The sequence below is a fragment of the Mustela putorius genome, unplaced genomic scaffold (genome assembly GCF_011764305.1).
Source record: "Mustela putorius furo isolate JIRA1106 unplaced genomic scaffold, ASM1176430v1.1 tig00000174_pilon_pilon_pilon, whole genome shotgun sequence".
In the NCBI taxonomy this organism is placed as follows: domain Eukaryota; kingdom Metazoa; phylum Chordata; class Mammalia; order Carnivora; family Mustelidae; genus Mustela; species Mustela putorius.
Window position 1 is genome coordinate 2,245,523 of NW_025421304.1, and position 17,901 is coordinate 2,263,423.

Genomic DNA, 17,901 nt, shown 5'->3' on the forward strand with positions numbered 1-17,901 from the left:
CATGCACCACAGGAGAAGCCAGAACCATCAATGGCGCAGGCCACTGGCCACAGCCTGACTGTTTTGGGTAGTGGCGGTTGCCACTGCAGGAAGTCATGCGTGGAGCAGGACAGGGCTCCAGTCTTCCCATGAGGTCACCTACGGCCAGGACAGTGCCAGAGGGACACATGGCATGGATAAGATGAAGAGAACAGTCAGCCTTCTTGGGGCAGACAGTGGACCTCTCTCTCTAGTTTAAACAGAAAGGAATTTTTTAAAAAAGATTTTATTTATTAGAGAGAAAGAAAACACAATCATGGGGGAAGGGTAGAAGGAGAAACAGGCTCCCTTCTGAGCAGGGAGTTCAAGACCCTGAAATCACGACCTGAGCTAAAGGCAAATGCTTAACCAACTGAGCCATTCAGGTGCCCCAGGAATTTTCCTTTGAAAGGATATGCTGTAGCTCTTGGAATCTCCCAGGCAGCCAGAGTCTTTCCAGCCTCAGCCGTGCTATTTCTGTTCTCTGTTCCCTCAAATCCCTTGTGAGTGCCTCACCCAGTGAGCCTGGACTTCCTTCGGAACCATTGTCTCTGAGTCCCACACACTGGACACTGACTTTTGAGGAAGCTGGTGGAAGAGAAGGAGCACTGGCCCCAGAAGACCAACCTAGATTCTGGTCGAGGTGTGGCCGCTTCCTGGCTGTGTATCTGAGGAAGGCATTTAGCCTCTCTGGGCTCTCTCAGAGTCCCTCCTTCTGAAGAAGGATAAGAAACCAACGTCCTAGGATTGTTTTATGATTCAAGTGTGATGATATGTGTGGAAATACTGTTAAAACTGCAGAACGGCCTTCTTTGATAGAAGTTATTATCATTAACTAGGCATCTGATTTATGAGAGCAAGAAAGGCGGTCCCTGGCATGCCCAGAGCGTGCCATTCCCAGCCCAGGGGCAATGACTCTAACCCTTGCATATCAGAATACAGATGAATTGGTGAAATTATTATACAGGTCACTCAAATCTGTTCTATTTTTTTTAAATATTGTAAAAGAATTCAGAAACATTGATTATTTATTAGGAATGACAAATTATTTAACAACTGTTTATACTAATATCTTGATTCTAGGTGATAGAAAGTTGTCCCAGCTGATTAAGCAAAGAAGGGAACTTATTTGTTATGTAATTAAAGAGTCTTGTAGTTAAAGGGTAAAGTGGCTTTGTGAGTGGTCAGATCAAGTGCTTCAGTGAAGCTGTCGGTCCTTTTATCTCTATGTCTCAGCTTTGTTTTCTTATGCCAGCTTCCTTCTTAGGCAGGCCCTCTCCAAGTGGTAGCAAAAATGGCTCCCACAAGCTCCAGGATTACATTTTACCAGCCTAACCATCCCATGAAAAGAGTATGCTTCTCTCCAAATCATTCTAGAAGAGTCTAGAAATGGTGACTCTGGATGGACTGATTTGGACCTGGGGCTAAGTCTGGATAACATGTCCACCCCTGCAGCTGGGTTGGGGCTAACCTTTTGCCCCTTACACGATGCCACATGGACTAACAGTGGTGGAGGAGTGGCTGACTAGTGGAGAATTGGATTGGGATGTTGTTACCAGGAGGAGGATGAATGGATGCTGGCAGGCAAGTCCCCAGGTCGCCACCCAAGAAATGGGGCCAGCACAGAGGTGAGGTGAGGTCTCTTACATCCCAGGCCAGGTGAATACGGGCATTTTGCTAGTCTGAAGAGGGAGACCAGTTCTGCTTGGTACCTCCCATGCCAATGTGTATAATCCCTCCACAGCTTTACCTCTTGAGTCTCCATTCAGTTTTCTTGATCTCCTACCATTCTGGCTTTGCCCCTGCACTGGAAATGAACTCTTTATCTTGTTCCCCAGCTATGACTGTGTGGTCACTTAGGCCTGTCCTGCCCTTCCTTTTATGGGTCAGACTTCAGGGTGCCCTCTCCCAGGACTTGCTCAGTATTATGGGTAACTAACCTCAGCCCCATTCCCACGCAGACTGCTCTTGGAGATCAGCTGAAGACGAACTTTTACCAATTTGTGGGATAAGGTGCAGAGGCAGGTACCTCTGCGTTCTCGGGGTCTCCAAGGAGCCAAGAGCATTTGAACTTGAACTTGCTGTGGGTCAGGAAGAGGAAGGTCAAGAGTGGAACTCTGTCAGGCCACTCAGCCCTCTCTGTTTTCCCCCAAAATTATGTTCACACAAATCTAATTAACCTAATTAAGCTGTGGTCATTCTTTCTGATTTTGTTCTGCTTTCATAATTCAGGAATCCCATTTTATGTCTGTCCCTGATTAGTACAGATAGGCTTGCCCGTGGCCAGTTGTCCCACATACTCCCATCCCCGCCCCTGGCCACACACCTTGTTTGGTCTGTTTTCCCGAGTGGAGATCCAGAAGAAAGTGGGGCCTCATACTGCCCATCACGTCTGCAGGCAGCTCCTCTGCTCCAGTATCTCTGCCTCTGCATACCCTTTGCCTTCTTATCTCTTCTCTGCTTCAGCCATATAGATCCAAGGTGGTCCCAGTTGCCTTGGAAGCCATTTGACACAGACACATGAACACATGATAGATTAAGCTTTACCTCTCTGCAGGAACTGTGTCTGGTATTGGCCCCTGTTACATGGCCCAGGGCCAACAGAGGCCACATTGTCATCCTTAGGACCCCAGCATCTTATTCTCCTTTCACTACTTTGTCAATTGGTGCTCACTTCCGGGTCCAAGGTTTTCTAGCTTCTAGGCATCATTTCTCCTTGGCCCACATGCACTTTCTATACAAACTACATGGTGGGGGGCAGAAACCCTTCTCAGCTGCATTTCATTATATCATTTTTACCTTCATACTTTTGTTGAATGCTCATGATAGACTGGATTTGGTTAAGAAAGGTGAAGAATGGGGGAGATGGGTCACTCCTTACCCCTAGAGTCCTTGGAGAGGCTGTCTGCCCCCTGGCACACCAACATGGCCCATGCATATGTCCACTGGGTTAGTTTTTGGGTCTCTGGTATCAATTGAACCCCTTTTCCTGTTGGCAGGTAGTGCATGCCTGGCCTGTTCCCTCCCATTTGTCACCCTGGGTCCACTGGAGGACTAGACTCAGGAGCTCCTATATTGCAAGTTGTTTTTTGGGGAAAGTTGAATTTACACTATCGCTTTGGAGAGTAGCTTGGCAGCTTCTGCTGGAATGGAAAAGGCACCTTCCGTGCCACCTAGTAGATCTCTCCTTCAAGGAACCTTCCCACATGTGTACAAAGAGACATGTGCAGGATGTCCAAAGCCCCATTGTTATGCCATTGAAACATAGGAGATGATCTAAATGGTTATAACTAGTAGGATGGAAAGTATAAGACAGCTTTTATTACTCATCATATTACTCATCAGACAAAAGAAATGAATGAGAGCCATTACCTTTAGTGATGAATGTCAAAGGCATGGACATCAAAGACATGATTTGGATGGAAAACAGCGAGTTCCAGGATGACTTGTACTGTGTGGTGTTTATGGGCATTAAAAAAACAAAACAAAACAAAACAAAACTGGGTGCCTGGGTGGCTCAGTGGGCTAAGCCTCTGCCCTCAGCTCAGGTCATGATCCCAGAGTCCTGGGATCAAGTACCGCATCGGGCTCTCTGCTCGGCAGGGAGCCTGCTTCCTCCTCTCTCTCTCTCTCTGCCTACTTGTGATCTCTCTGTCAAATAAATAAATAAAATCTTTAAAAAAAAAAAACTAAACCAAGAGAATACTAAACCATGCTTGTAGATTCAGCTACAAAGTACATTTCATGGACCAGAAAGATACACTGAATTTCCAAAATAATGTTGCTTCTGGCGAAGAAGCGAGGAAATTCAGTGAGGGAGAAACATTATTAATGGGGACATCGACTTAAAAAATCTATACAAATATTGGAGCACCTAATTGACTCAGTCAGTGGAGCATGTGACTCTTGAGATTGGGGTTGTGGGTTTGAGCCCCAAGTTGGGTATAGAGATCACTTAAAAATAAAAGTTAAAAACATCCAAAGAAATATGACCATTGACGAGCAGTCCCTCTGCAAGAGGGGTGTATGCATATTTGTTGGGTTTTAATTCTCTATACTTAAACTTTTGACTAAAATTTTTAAAATAATTGCAGAGACTGGCTGTCACTGTGAGCACTTGAGAAATAATACATCTTATGGTTGCAAGTGACTGAAAGCCCAATTCCAACTGGCTTAAGCTAAAAAGGGAGAATATTTTGGCTCCAGAATATGTTTGCTTTGGGATTTCAGAGACATGGACTTGGTTTCTTGATGTTCTGCCTGGCTTCAAGTTGAAAGTGGTCCCCAGAATTTAAACTCACGTCCAGAGTCAGTCCAGTTAGAAGAGGGATTCTTTCTCCTAAATGGTTAAAAGAGAAGGACTGGGCTGGCTTTGCTTGGTCTAGGTTGAGTCACATGCTCAGATGTGAAGCATCACTGCCGCCAGAGGGGATCTAGGCTGATGGCTCTCATCCTGGGTCATACCTCTGCCCCACAACATGAAGTCAAGAGTGATGTTAGCTCTGCTGGACGTCACAGTTGAAGGGTGGGAGTGAGGTGCTCTCACTGGTGAAGGGGGACTGCCGAAGAGGCCAAAGCAACAAGTGCCTGCCTCAGATCGCTGGGTCAGTTCAAAAAGGCATCGCGAAGCACGTTGTGAGAAAACTGTAGTCTTTAAGTCCACCAAGCGATTTGCTTTCCCCTGCCCACCTCTCACCACCCTGCACCCTGCCCCGTTAGTGGGGCTTCCTCATGGGAGTGATGCTGTAAATGGCAGAGTGAGGCTCTCGGTAGACTTCCAGTAAGCCATAAGCTCCCCACCCAAGTCTGGGTGGGGGCCTAGCCTCTGCCAAGAGAGAGGTCGCATCTCAGGTGTTTTGTAGGCAGGATGGAGTAGAAGGATTGAAAGTACATTTTTTTTAATATTTTATTTATTTATTTGACACAGAGAGAAAGATCACCAGTAGGCAGAGAGGCAGGCAGAGAGAGAGAGAGGGGGAAGCAGGCTCCCTGCTGAGCAGAGAGCCCAATGTGGGGCTTGATCCCAGGACCCTGAGATCATGACCTGAGCTGAAGGCAGAGCTTAACCCACTGAGCCACCGAGGTGCCCCTGACAGTGCATGTTTGATAGAATTTTCTCTCTGCCAAATAATAACTTCTCTAATGTAACATAAAATATAATGAGCAATTTATTGTTATTATCAAAAAGTCATATCTTCAAAGATTTGTGAAGTGCTCACTGGGGGTGCAGTTTCTTGAGCCCAGCTTAAAGAGAACACTCTCACTGAAGTTTACATAAACCAAGGGACCTGACTTCACATCGAGTCCCTTTCCAGTGGAAGCTCACCTTCGCCACCATGAACCTGAAAACCAGAGAGGGCTGAGGAGACTTTGCTAATGGTATCTTCAGACCTTTCTTCTCCCTTCTTAACACCGTGCTCCAGGAACCATGTATTTCCCAGGAGGGGCAACAGGAGTTGTGTTGAGCTAGAATATATGAACTAGAGGTGATCAAGTACTCTAGCCACAAAACTGGGGCTTTTACTAGGGCTTTGTGAAGCCTCCCCTCATTCCAAAATAAAGCACACTAAGCATGCTCATAACTTTTGTCCTGACTAGCTTTCTTTTCTCTTTGCGGACAAGAATCAAATGTGCTGTTCCCCCCCACCCCCAGGATGCCATAGGGTAAATATAATTAGCATTGAGGCTTCTGGTTCATACAACTTCCTAGATCCCAAGTCCTACCTATATTTGGGATCAACACACCACCACACAGATGTAGATGAAGGAATCCTCCTCTGTGAAACAAAAAGGAAAACTCCAGTTGAGAGAATCTTTGGAACCAGATTCTTTTTTTTTAATTTTTAATTTTTTATTAACATATAATGTATTATTAGCCCTAGGGATACAGGTCTGTGAATCGCTGGGTTTGCACAGTTCACAGCACTCACCATAGCACATACCTTCCCCAATGTCCATAACCCCACCACCCTATCCCTACCTCCCTCCTCCCCACAACCCTCTGTATGTTTTGTGAGATTAAGAGTCTCTTAAGGTTTGTCTCCCTCCCAATCCCATCCTGTTTCATTTTTTCCTTCCCTATCCCCCAAACCCCCCATGTTGCCTCTCAAATTCCTCGTATCAGGGAGATATATGATAATTGTCTTTCTCTGACTGACTTATTTCGCTCAGCATAATGCCCTCTAGTTCCATCCACACCATTGCAAATGGCAAGATTTCATTTCTTTTGATGGCTGCATAGTATTCCATTGTATGTATATACACCACCTCTTCTTTATCCATTCATCTATTAATGGACATCAAGGTTCTTTCCATAGTTTGGCTATTGTGGACATTGCTGCTATAAACATTCGGGTACACGTGCCCCTTCAGATCACTACATTTGTATCTTTAGGGTAAATAGCAGTAGTGCAATTGCTGGGTCGTAAGGTATCTCTATTTCAACTTTTTGAGGAACCTCTCTGCTGTTTTCCAGAGTGGCTGCACCATCTTGCATTCCTACCAACAGTGTAGGAGGGTTCCCCTTTCTCCGCATCCTCACCAGCATCTGCCACTTCCTAACTTGTTAATTTTAGCCATTCTGACTGGCATGAGGTGGTATCTCATTGTTGTTTTGATTTGTATTTCCCTGATGTCGAGTGATGTGGAGCACTTTTTCATGCATCCGTTGGCCATCTGGATGTCTTCTTTGCAGAAATGTCTTGGAACCAGATTCTTTTTTTTTTTTTTTTGAGATTTTAAAAATTTATTTGACAAACAGAGAGCATTAGTAGACAGAAAGGCAGGCAGAGAGAGGAGGGGGGAAGCAGGCTCCCCGCTGAAGCAGAGAGCCCGATTTGGGACTCAATCCCAGGACTCTGGGATCATGACCTGAGCTAAAGGCAGCAGCTTACCCCACTGAGCCACCCAGGCGCCCCTTGGAACCAGATTCTTGACTTGCATCAAGTGATGAACCCTCAGTCCTGTGCAAAGCAACTCTGTCTTACCCTCTAGATCCATCTGCTCCTCCTTATCTCATGACATGGTAGTTCTTGTTTTTACCTCTCCCTTTTCAAACATCAAAAAGCTCCGCATTTGACCTGGCAGACTTTAAACTCACATCTTGAAAAGCTTAAATGGCATTAAACTATGAAATTTTGAGTCATTAAATGCTGATGCACCAGGAAGCATGGGATTTTAGATACATACAGTTCTGTTAAACACAGGACCCCTGTGTGCACTTAAATATTACTTAGGACCCCAAAGAGCTTCTTAAATTTTTATGTTATAGCTGCTGACACATACCATATTGGAAATTAAAACAAGAAAAGTTAAATATGTATGTATTCAAAGGGAATCAGAAAGCCATTATGAGTTAATAGAAGATATTTTCAGAAGATAACTATGTTTTCAAAGATCCTAGGGAGGGGGCTTCTGGGTGGCTCAGTCAGTTAAGCATCTACCTTTGGCTCCGGTTATGATCCCAGGGTCCTGGAATTGAGCCCCTTATTGGGCTCCCTGCTTAGCAGGGTGTCTGCTTCTCCTTCTCCCTCTGCCCCTTCCCACTGCTTGTGCACACACACTCTCTCTCTCTGTGTCTTTTTCTCTCAAAGAAATAAATAAAATCTTTTTTAAAAAAATCCTAGGAAGAAGAGAGGCATGGTATTACATTTTTGCAGACCTCTTTAGACCTCTAGCTTAATAGAAGACAACTATATTCTCATAGCTGCTTTGCATTCAGTGTGTTGTAATATCACATGTCAGGTAGTTTCTGAAATATTCCACTGTGCATTCATTTGTGGAAGCATGTGAATGAAATAAGCAATTAGTATCTTAATATCATTATGAAAATAGTCTTGACCCCTCAGATCCCAGAAATGGTCTCCAGGTCTCCAGGGGTCTGCAGATCACACTTTGAAAAGTACTTTCTAGGGGCACCTGGGTGATTCAGTCAGTAAGTATCTAACTCGATTTCTGCTCAGATCATGATCTTAGGGTCCTGGGATTGAGCCCCACAACAGGCTCTGTGCTCAGCATGGGGTCCGTTTGGGATTCTTTCTTTCCCTCTGCCTCTTCCCTGCCCCCCCGACCTGAGCTCTCTATCTCTCTCTAAACCAAACAAATAAAATTTTAAAAAAAGAAAAGAAAGAAAGAAAAGTGCTCTCAAGGACTCACATAGTTGAATGCCATCTGGAACGCCAAAGGAAAAAGGAAGAAAGGGAGGGAGAAACCAACTAAGGAACTCTTAACATAATAAAATGTCTAAAGTAACCACTAAAATAGTAAAAATAGAGCTGATGATTTCTAATTTAGTAATATGAGAAATGAAAAGAAATAAAGCAGTTTAATCCCAAAGGAAAGCAAGAAGAAAGAAAAAGCAAATAATAGTAGGTGAGGAAAATAGCACAAAGTAAGATGGTGTTTCATTTTTTTTTTCATAAATGTTTGTATTCACTGTGATAATTTATCTGGCTATTCATTATTAGGCCATTTGCAGTATGCGTGTAGATTTCAATCTGTGGGTGTACTTCCTGGAAGTGTTTAAAAATAAGATGACAGGGACGCCTGGGTGGCTCAGTTGGTTAAGCAGCTGCCTTCGGCTCAGGTCATGATCCCAGCGTCCTGGGATCGAGTCCCACATTGGGCTCCTTGCTCCACGGGGAGCCTGCTTCTCCCTCTGACTCTGCCTTCCACTCTGTCTGCCTGTGCTCGCTTTCTTTCGCTCACGCTCTATCTCTGACAAATAAATAAATAAAATCTTTAAAAAAAAAAAAAAAAAAAAAAAAAAAAATAAGATGACAAATAAATCCAAGCATATTGGAAATTATTATTATATAAATATAAATAAATAAAATGGTATAGGTAGAAAACAAATACTATTGAATTGTCCAATCAAAGTATAAACCCCCCACCTACTGTATATCACTGCATATAAAAAATGCATCTAAAACCTAAGAATATAGAAAGCTGGAAAGTAAAAGGAGGGACTGAGATGCACTGGGCAAATACTAACCCCCAAAGCAAGTTGGCTTGGCTATATTAACTCAGACAAAATAAATTTTAAGGCAAACAGAATGATGACCATTTCATTTCACCAGGAAGACAGAACTATGAGGAGAAACAGCCAAGTTCACTGTCACAGGAGGAGCATGTAACACACCTCTCCATGTAGCTCATAGATCAAACAGACAAAACGTAAATAAAGGTTATAAAGATTTGAACATCACAGATTAACAGGTTTGATATAAGGCATTCACAAACCCCATGTACAGAGACACAATGGTTGCAGAATGTATGTAAGTCGACTATATTCCAGGTCAAAAAGCAGTTCAAAACAAATTTCAAAGAGCTGGAACCATTCACACCATATTCTCTGGTCGCAGTGCCTTTAGTTAGAACAGAGTGACAAAAGGATCAAGGGGAAAAAAAAAAAACTGTATCCTTAAAAATAAAGAATATTTCTAAACTTGAGTCAAAGAAAAAAACAATCATATGGAAATTAGAGCCTATTTAGAACTTAAAATAATGAAAAATTATGCAAATCCAAACTGGTAGCATCCCATTGAAACTGTCCTTGGAGGGAGATCTCACTCCCTCACTAAGGGAGTGAGATACCTCACATGCTTAGGTAACAAAGAACAAAGGCTAAAAATGGATGAGCATCAACTTCAAAAAGTTGGAAAAGGAGCAACTGAAAAGACTCAAAAAACTACAGGGAAGGAAACAAACCAACAGTAAAGAAATAGAAGTTGTGGGTGACTTCCACAGAAGGCCTTTGGCTTTTGAAAACCAAGTAACAGACCTCTGACAAGACTGATGACAGAAAAAAATGAAACAAATACACAGCATTGGGGACTGAAAATAGGACGTAACCACCAAGAAGTATCCTGACTAGTTTCTACACACCAGCACTGACTTGCTGTTGCATAGACCTGAGCTAGCAACGGCTTTGTTTGGGGGACTGGTTGTGCAGGCTCACATGGCAGGATCCTGTCTGGCTCTCCAGACTCTTTTTTTTTTAGGATTTTATTTATTTATTCGAGAGACAGAAAGTAGCTCCTGAATAGGGGGAGGGGTAGAGGAAAGGGAGAGAATCCCAAGCAGGCTCCACACCCATTGTGGAACCTGACGCAGGCCTCCATCTTACAACCCTGAGATCATGACCTGAGCTGAACTCAAGAGTCAGACTCTCAACCGGCTAAGCCATCCAGGTGTCCTTTGCTCTGTAGACTCTTGCCTTTGCTAGATTTTCAGACCTGCTGCATGGAGCAACCTCTCCCCCTGCCTCTGAATCAAGGACAGAGCAAGACAGCTCTGCAGTAGTTGAGGAATGCTACCATCTTAAAGATACTGCATGGGGAAATAATTACAAGGATCAAAGGGCTGTGGCTTACCATGAAGCAGTGCCAACCACAAATAAGGAAATGTCATAACCCCCAGGAAACAAAACAAAAACACTCTCCCAATGGATGAGTTGGACTTGAGATGTCCACTGCTCTTCTTTGCCTTGTAAGCTAGGCACAGGAGAAGTTACCCCAGTTCTGTTTCACTGTTCCCCATTTTGAGCCCTCCCTCCTCCCACAAAATATAACAGCAAGCTGGCCAATTCAGTCTCCTGTGAAGTTGACATTGGCCATACCTAAACTCCCATCTCTCTCTGCGGCCGGCTCCCCAGTTCTCCTCCTACAGTACCCTGACAGTAAGACACCCCAGCTCTGCAGACCCCGTAGCCTCTGATCAAAGGCTTTGCGCATAGCTGAGGAGGAGAAGTAGAAAATCAAGGGGTCGACACAAGCATTGAGAGCACTGAGCAACACGGCGCACACCCGCCACCGTTCACTCGTTTTCTGGAAGAATCCCACCACATGAGACACATTATAAGGCCCAAAGCAGACCAAGAAGTTGAAGAGGGTCACGGCGGCCAACCCCACAGCTCTCCAGCGCTTCCGTGTTCCCACTTGGGGTCTAGAGAGCATGATCCACACGAAGCGCCAGTAGCAGAAGATGGTGACCACCATGGGGACAAAGAAGAGGAAGAGACACAGCTCTAGCCGCACAGGAAGCAACACTTTCAGTTGCTCTTCGGAGAAGTCCTCATAGCAGGCAGGGAGGACTATGGCATCATCAACCCCCTCCTTCTGGGCTGGTAAGTAGTGGACGATGATCACAATGCTACAGTGTCCAAAGGACAAGAGGCAGGAGACCAGAGAGGCGATCACTCCATATATGGGTCGACGGGACTGCTTGTACTGCACAGGGAAAGCCACACTGCGGTAGCGCTCGATGCTGATGCCCATCAGAAGCCACGTGCTGTAGTAGATGCTGCTGTAGAAGCCGTAGGCGGTGAGGGCACAGAGAGTGTCTCCCAGGGGCCAGCGGAAGTTGTTCACGATCTCGATCATCTTGAAGGGCAGCAGCAGCAGCAGCAGGAGGTCCCCCAGCGTCAGGCTGAGCAGGAGGATGTGGATGGGGGCAGGGTGGGGCTGGCGGACCCGTCCTGTGAAGGCCCGCAGGGCCAGGAGGTTGGCAGGGAGACCGGCGAGGAAATATATTATGTAGGCAGAGAGGAGAGCAATCTCTTGGAAATTTAGGGCCATCCTTCCTAAAGAGACGAAAGATGAAGTGAGAATCCTCTCTGACCATGGGTTTCCGAGCCCCAAACCAAGGGGAATCCATTCTTGGCTTCATCGCATCTCCCTTCCCTGCCTTACTGAGTGGTGATGGCTGGCCCCTCAAACTGAGTACTCTTCTGCTTTCTCTGTGTCACGGAGAAAGGAAGCCTCCTTGCTTCCCAACCAGATTGTTTCTGGAAGGAAGGAAGGAAGGAAGGAAGGAAGGAAGGAAGGAAGGAAGGGAAGGAAGGTTCTCCTAACCATCTTGATGTCTTAGAAGCTCCCACAGGAAAAGTTTTGAGGTCTCTAAGTCCCCCCTAGAAAGGACACTTTGTGAGGACAGTGACACCCTCTGTCTTGTTCACCACTCTGTCCCTAGGACCTAGAACTCTGCCTGATGCATAGTTGGTGCTCCCATCTGCTGATAAATGAATGGCTGTAGGAACAGAGGGAAAAGAAACAGCTGCTTCGTCACCAAGAGGGACTAAGCCTGAGACTGCGTCTGAGTTTTTCCAAATTTTATTTAGCCTGCTTGTGGCCCCCTGCTTCCTCCTTCCTTCCCTCCCTCCCTTCCTTTTCTCCCCTCTCTTCCTCCTCCCCTCCCCTCCCCTCCCCTCCCCCTCCTCCCGCCCTCCCTCCCTTCCTTCCTTCTTTCCTTTCTTCCTTCCATTTGCCTCTTTTTTCTTTCTTTTGTCATTGGGATTGAACACAAGACTCTCACCTTCACCCCTAAAAAGGCAGGGAGGACTATGGCATCATCAACTCCCATTTGGTTCAGCCTGAGGGATGGTCATATTGAGCCCAAGGTGACTCCCAGATGCCCAGCTTCTTGATTCCACACTAAGCCATTCTAAGAAAACCTGTAGGTTTGTGGGAGAGGGGGTTGGTAGTAATGGAAATAGCCTGAGCTGGGCCCAGTCACCAGGATCCCATGCCTCAGCTCAGTTGTGTGACTCTGGGAAGATCCCAGCAGCAGCGTGTTTTCCTCCATAGCACAGATAATCATGATTTCTCCCAAAGCACCACAGTTCCCAGTCTGCTGCCGCTAATGTTCCCTTTCTCGATGTCTGAAGAAAGCACATGTGTGTGAGATTTATGCTGGTGAAGAATAACTTTTCATCTCTTATTTATCATTAAAAGGTAGACATTTGAAATAAAACTTGAGTCCTCAACCTGTTACTGTTAGTGCATTAATTGTCCCCGACCTATAAATCTCATTCCCAAACTAGAGAATCTCAGAGGGCCCGGTGAACGGGGAGATTCCCACCTAGTCGGGGCTGAGCTCACCATTGTTTTCCTGCCCCTCTCGCCTGCACCAGGCCCTCACCAGAACAAGCTCGCCATTGGCTTATTCCGGCTCCTTTCCTATCTCTGTGACCTCTTGCCTTATCTCCTTGGAGAGTAAAGCCCATACTCTGTCCCCCTTCATAAGTTTGTCTATACTCACTCCTTCCCTAGGTTTGTGTTCCCAATGGCCTCTTCCTGAGCACAGCGAAGTTGGGTGTCTTGCCTTTTCCTGGAGACAGGCAGCTTTTCACATTTGTTGCGTCTCAGGAGCAAAGGGAAGCTTATCTAACTGGATCACCTTTTTCTCTTCCACAAATGTGAGGGTTTTATGCCTGGAAGAGTCACATGGTCAAAGAGAGGAAGGTCAATAGGTGAGTTTTCCCAACGCAGTGTGACCATCTGGATCGTCCACCAAATTCTGTCCCCACCAACTGATTCCTTTCAAAATCCAGATCACACCAGCTCTTTGGGGCTTCCTGCTTCTTCTGCATTTCAAATAATGCATTCTGTTTTCTTTTCCATGGGCAATTATTCCAAACAATTTTGCACATGCACCCACTTCCTGATCCTTCTGGTCTTTCTACACCTGTTCCTTCCCCATCTTTTCTCTCAAGGCCCCTGACCTAATCAATTTCCTGTTTCTAGGAGACTCCTCTGAGACTCATTAGTGTCTAAAGCATTGCCTGACTTCCTCTGGCCCATCAGGTCCCTTCTTATAAATGGTTTTCCTTGGACTTGGACTTTCCCAAGTCGATGTTGCTTCCAGGCGCGTAGGGTTCTGAGTCTTCCTCCCTGCTCAGTCCCTCTTCCGGTGGGCTGTGCCCTTCTGGGCCAAACTTCTTTTCACTGATCTCTCACCAACCTGTGTTGGTCTGCATTTCTCCCTGGGGGTGTCTTGAGATAGACCCAGGAAGACTTGGACACTCACTGGGGATGCTTTGTTTCTCTTCAGGGAATGTGTATGTTGTATGTCTTGCCACTGGCCACCTGACCCTGCCAACAGAGACCCTCATCCTTTCCCCTTGACCCCAGAAAAGAGACCCTTAGCCCAGTTTCTCCTCCAGAGAAGATCTGTTGTTACTCATTTCTCCCCATGTTGGTAGCCCGGTGATCTCTCTATATATCCCTGTAGGCTGCCTTCCCTAACCCACACAGTACCTGTCCTGTCCTGTGAAAGGCACACGAGAATTGGTTTTGATGCTTGAAACACATGGGACAGAGGCAACATTTTGTTCTCCACCAAGTTCATTTGTACCATTTTTGCTGTCTGCCTTTCATTGAGTAACAGAAATTTACCGGCAAGGTAAAGATTGTCACATAAAGCCTCTCTCATCCTAAAATGCCAGGGGAGGGTCTTCTTTTCTCGTGGGGCTTTTTTGGGAGACAGCCGTCAGGAGAGGCCCAGGCTGAACAGGGATGTTTGAACTGATGCGAGGTGGCAGCCGTGTGAAGGGCACTGCAGGTTGAGGGGACAGCAAACACCAGAGCCCTGCGGTGGGAACAGACTTGCTATGTCAGAGGAACAGAAAGGAGGCCAGTTGTGGCTGGGCATAAGAGACAGGTCGGGCTGCTCAGCCTGTGGGCCACAGGAGAGGAGAGGACACAGGAGTGAGTTCGTGAGTGCTGACTGTCATCTGGAGTAGTTCGACTTGGGAGGACAGCTGTCTCATCTGTTGATCTTCTCTCTCTCTCTCCTGCTCTTTGGCGTGTCTCGATAAGCTGCTGTGCCAGGCAGAGTCTGACAGCCCCCTTCTGTTCAGAGCCCTTCTGCCATCTTGACAACACTGTCCTCTTCAGCATCTGGCAATCACTGATCAGGGAAAGGCCAGACAAGAGGACACTAAACATGGGATCACTGGGAAACACTGTAAGAGATTAGGGAACAGAGGTGCCCAGCCACACATGCAGCAGCATGCAGCACCATAGGAAGTCAAGAGATGGAACACGGGCTCATCCAGGGAGTGGGGCTCAAGGTAGTCACTATCCCACTTGCCCTTGAACTAGACTGCTATACAGCTGAGCCCACTGCAGTTCCGCTGTACCCCCTTGAAACCACACAGTGTTAGATTGAGAAACCTCACCTGTTAGGAAATTAAGGTTTTCCAACCCCCTCCTCTCTACCAGCTGCTGCTGCTGCAGCCCTGACTCCCCACATCTCAGGGGTGGGACCCAGGTTACACAGACTTTGCCACCGCATCCTTCCAGCTGCTCAAACCAAAACCCCAAGAGAGATCCTTCACTCTTCTCTTACTCTGACATTTATTCCTTCACCAAATGTCTTCTGCTCTATTTTCAAAATATATCCCCAACCAACATGTCTCAACAGGTCCACTGCCGCCCTGTAGGTTCAAGCTGTCATTCCCGTCACCTGGCCTGTGTTTCTGAGCAATGTTCTGTCTGGTCGCACTGCTTCTCTTGTTGCCCTGTTCAGTCTGTTCTCTCCACACAGCAGCCAGAGTGGTCCTTTTAAAACCTAAATAGGTCACATCTCTCCTCTATACAAAACCCTTCGGTCTTCCCATCTCTTTTCGAGGCCACAGTCCTTACAGTGGCCTACAAGCTCTACTGTGTTGGCTTCCTGTCCCTGTCACTCTCTGACCTCAACCCCTATTCCTCTTTCTCTCCTTGTTACTTGGGACACTTCTCTAGAGGGTGCAATTTGACTGTATTTTTCTTTTCTTTTTTTTTTTTAAGATTTTATTTATTTATTTGACAGAGGTCACAAGTAGGCAGAGAGGCAGGCAGAGAGAGAGGGGGAAGCAGGCTACCCGCTGAGCAGAGAGCCCGATATGGGGCTCGATCCCAGAACCCTGAGATCATGACCTGAGCCGAAGGCAGAGGCTTAACCCACTGAGCCACCCAGGCGCCTCTGACTATATTTTTCAATATTCAAAATCCCATACCATCTGGTCCAACGAGCTGACATTGATGAGTTATTATATGGATATACTTTGCTGTGTGCATGAAGAAGTATATTCCTCACTGTGTTGTTTGTTTGTTCTGTGATAATAAAAGACTGGGGACAACCAGTAAGGATCTGGTTAAAAAAAAATGGGGCAACCAGTCAATAGAAATAGTATGCGTGTTATGAATAATAGGGCCGATCTCCAAAGGCCAGCGTAGATCAGACTCTGAGGTGTATTGTCAAAAGAAAAAAGCATGTTATAAGAATAGCAGGTTGTATAAGAAAAGGGAACATATACCCACACACTCGCTCAGTAAGGATTTCCTGAGCAGCCCCCACAGTCCAGCACTTGCAAGCTCTGGGGAAGAATCAGCAGCAAACGTGTCTTGCTTCACGGAGCTGACCTTCTGCTGAGCAGCAGATGGACATAACAGCAAGCCCAGGGCTAGGCTGGGGTTCAGGAGGAAGGCAGATACTGGGAAAACAGAGTAAGGGGCAGAGCACGAGGGCAGTCTGTGAAAGCCTCTCCCAGGAGGTGAGGTTTGAGCAGAGACATGCAGGAACAAAGAGATTGAGGTGCGAGACTGTTGTGGTTCTCCAGACACAGGGGCAGCAAGCCCCAAGGTGAGCCAGTATGTTGTTGCAAGAGGTCAGGGAGGCCAGAGTGGCAGCAAGGGGGCCGCGTGAGGGCGGAGTTGTGATAATGAGGTCAGGTGGTCGGCAGCCCCCCAACCCGCCCCAACCATGTTTCGGCCGTGGTCAGGATGTGGCATAACATCTGGAGTATGATGGGCAAAGGCATGATGTTTCACATTTCTAAAGGGCCCCTCTGGATGCTGGGTGAGGAATGGACTGTGGACAGGACATCCGTGGACTGGTAGCAGTGGTTTGTCTCCAGGTGGGAGAACTGGGTGTTCTGGTGGGAGGGAGACTTACTTTTCTCCACGGTATCCTTTTGTGCTGTTAAAAAAAAAAAAAAAATCCTTTTTCTGAGCATGTGTAATCTTACTCAAAAAGTAATTTAAAGCAAGAGAAACATTTGCAGCTAACATTCATTGAGCATTCATCACAAGCTGGACTGTGTATCCTGTGAACACTCGTGATTAAGCAGAGGTGGGTCCAGAGCACAGCCCACCCGGCCCCACCCCACCTGGCCCCAGCCTTCCCTTCTGTGGGGCTGCCCCAGCTGCAGGAGTGGATGGGACCAAAGTAGGTATAGAAAGAAAAAGGACAGAGCTACAGGTCTCACAGGCATTAGATCTCTGAGCCACATCCCCACCCATGCTTGGCCGTTATCCAGCTTCCAGGTTTTTGCCAGTCAAGTGGATATCAAGCAGTGTCTCTTTGCTGTTTTAATGCAGCCACATTTTATGGATTACTAATGGGTTTCGCATCTCTCACCAGAAGGCAGGCTTTCTCAGCCCCTAATCACTGTACTGGACAATCTCCCAGTGATGGCTCTTAATTGTAGCACCAGAGGCCAACTCCGATAATTTAGGGATCATATGATAACATGTTGGGTAGCTCAGAGATCTCCCAGGTAGCCTGGGGAACCAGGCTTGGAGAAGAAAGGGAGCCATGCAACCAGGACCACATTGAAAGTCATGCCACTGGCCCCGTCCAGTGAGGGGAGCCCCTCCTCCCAAACCCACACATGCTCAACTCTGGGCCTGAGAGCCATGTTCTTCTGTTTGCTGTGACTGCTGCCACCACCCAGAGTCATTCCCTGCTGTCCTTCTCTGTACCACTTTGAAGCCCATGATTCTGAATTTGGGCAGGTGAACCTGATTAGCTAAACATAAGAGGGATGTGGGGGAAAATAAGTTCTCTGGTGGGAGCCGGTCTGTGCTTCCCACCAAGATTAAAGATTCCCACGTGGATAGTTCCCCAAGCATGGGAAGGGGTTCAGATGCTAGGAAGCATAAGGACAGCCCAGGTTCTTACGCCAGGATCACTCAGTGTCAGGACAGCCCAGACCACTTCCATTTTTTGAGGTTCCCAGTATGTGAAAAAAAAAAAAAAGAAGAGAAAACTGGATGACATGCCCAAGTGGGATTGTAATGGTAGGGGGGCTTCTTCACATGAAATATGATGTGTAGT

General features: G+C 46.5%; 1 protein-coding gene across 2 annotated transcripts; it reads right to left on the reverse strand.

The window, feature by feature from the left end:
* Nucleotides 1–9,069: 9,069 nt before the first annotated feature.
* LOC101687076 (free fatty acid receptor 2-like) lies at nucleotides 9,070–13,180 on the reverse strand. Of its 2 annotated transcripts, none has more exons than XM_004765266.3 (2): nucleotides 13,057–13,180; nucleotides 9,070–11,599 (listed from the first exon to the last, which is right to left on the reverse strand). In XM_004765266.3, the coding sequence occupies exon 2, from the start codon at nucleotides 11,592–11,594 to the stop codon at nucleotides 10,605–10,607; it is 990 nt and encodes a 329-aa protein (XP_004765323.1). In that variant the 5' UTR covers nucleotides 11,595–11,599; nucleotides 13,057–13,180; the 3' UTR covers nucleotides 9,070–10,604. The 2 variants fall into 2 exon arrangements, with proteins under 2 accessions (XP_004765323.1, XP_044931886.1); XM_045075951.1 differs by lacking the exon at nucleotides 13,057–13,180 and adding an exon at nucleotides 12,331–12,437.
* Nucleotides 13,181–17,901: the final 4,721 nt, after the last annotated feature.

What these genes read in the sequence shown, in the direction of transcription:
- LOC101687076 (XM_004765266.3), bottom strand. Translation starts at nt 11,594, where the DNA reads ATGGCCCTAAATTTCCAAGAGATTGCTCTCCTCTCTGCCTACATAATA.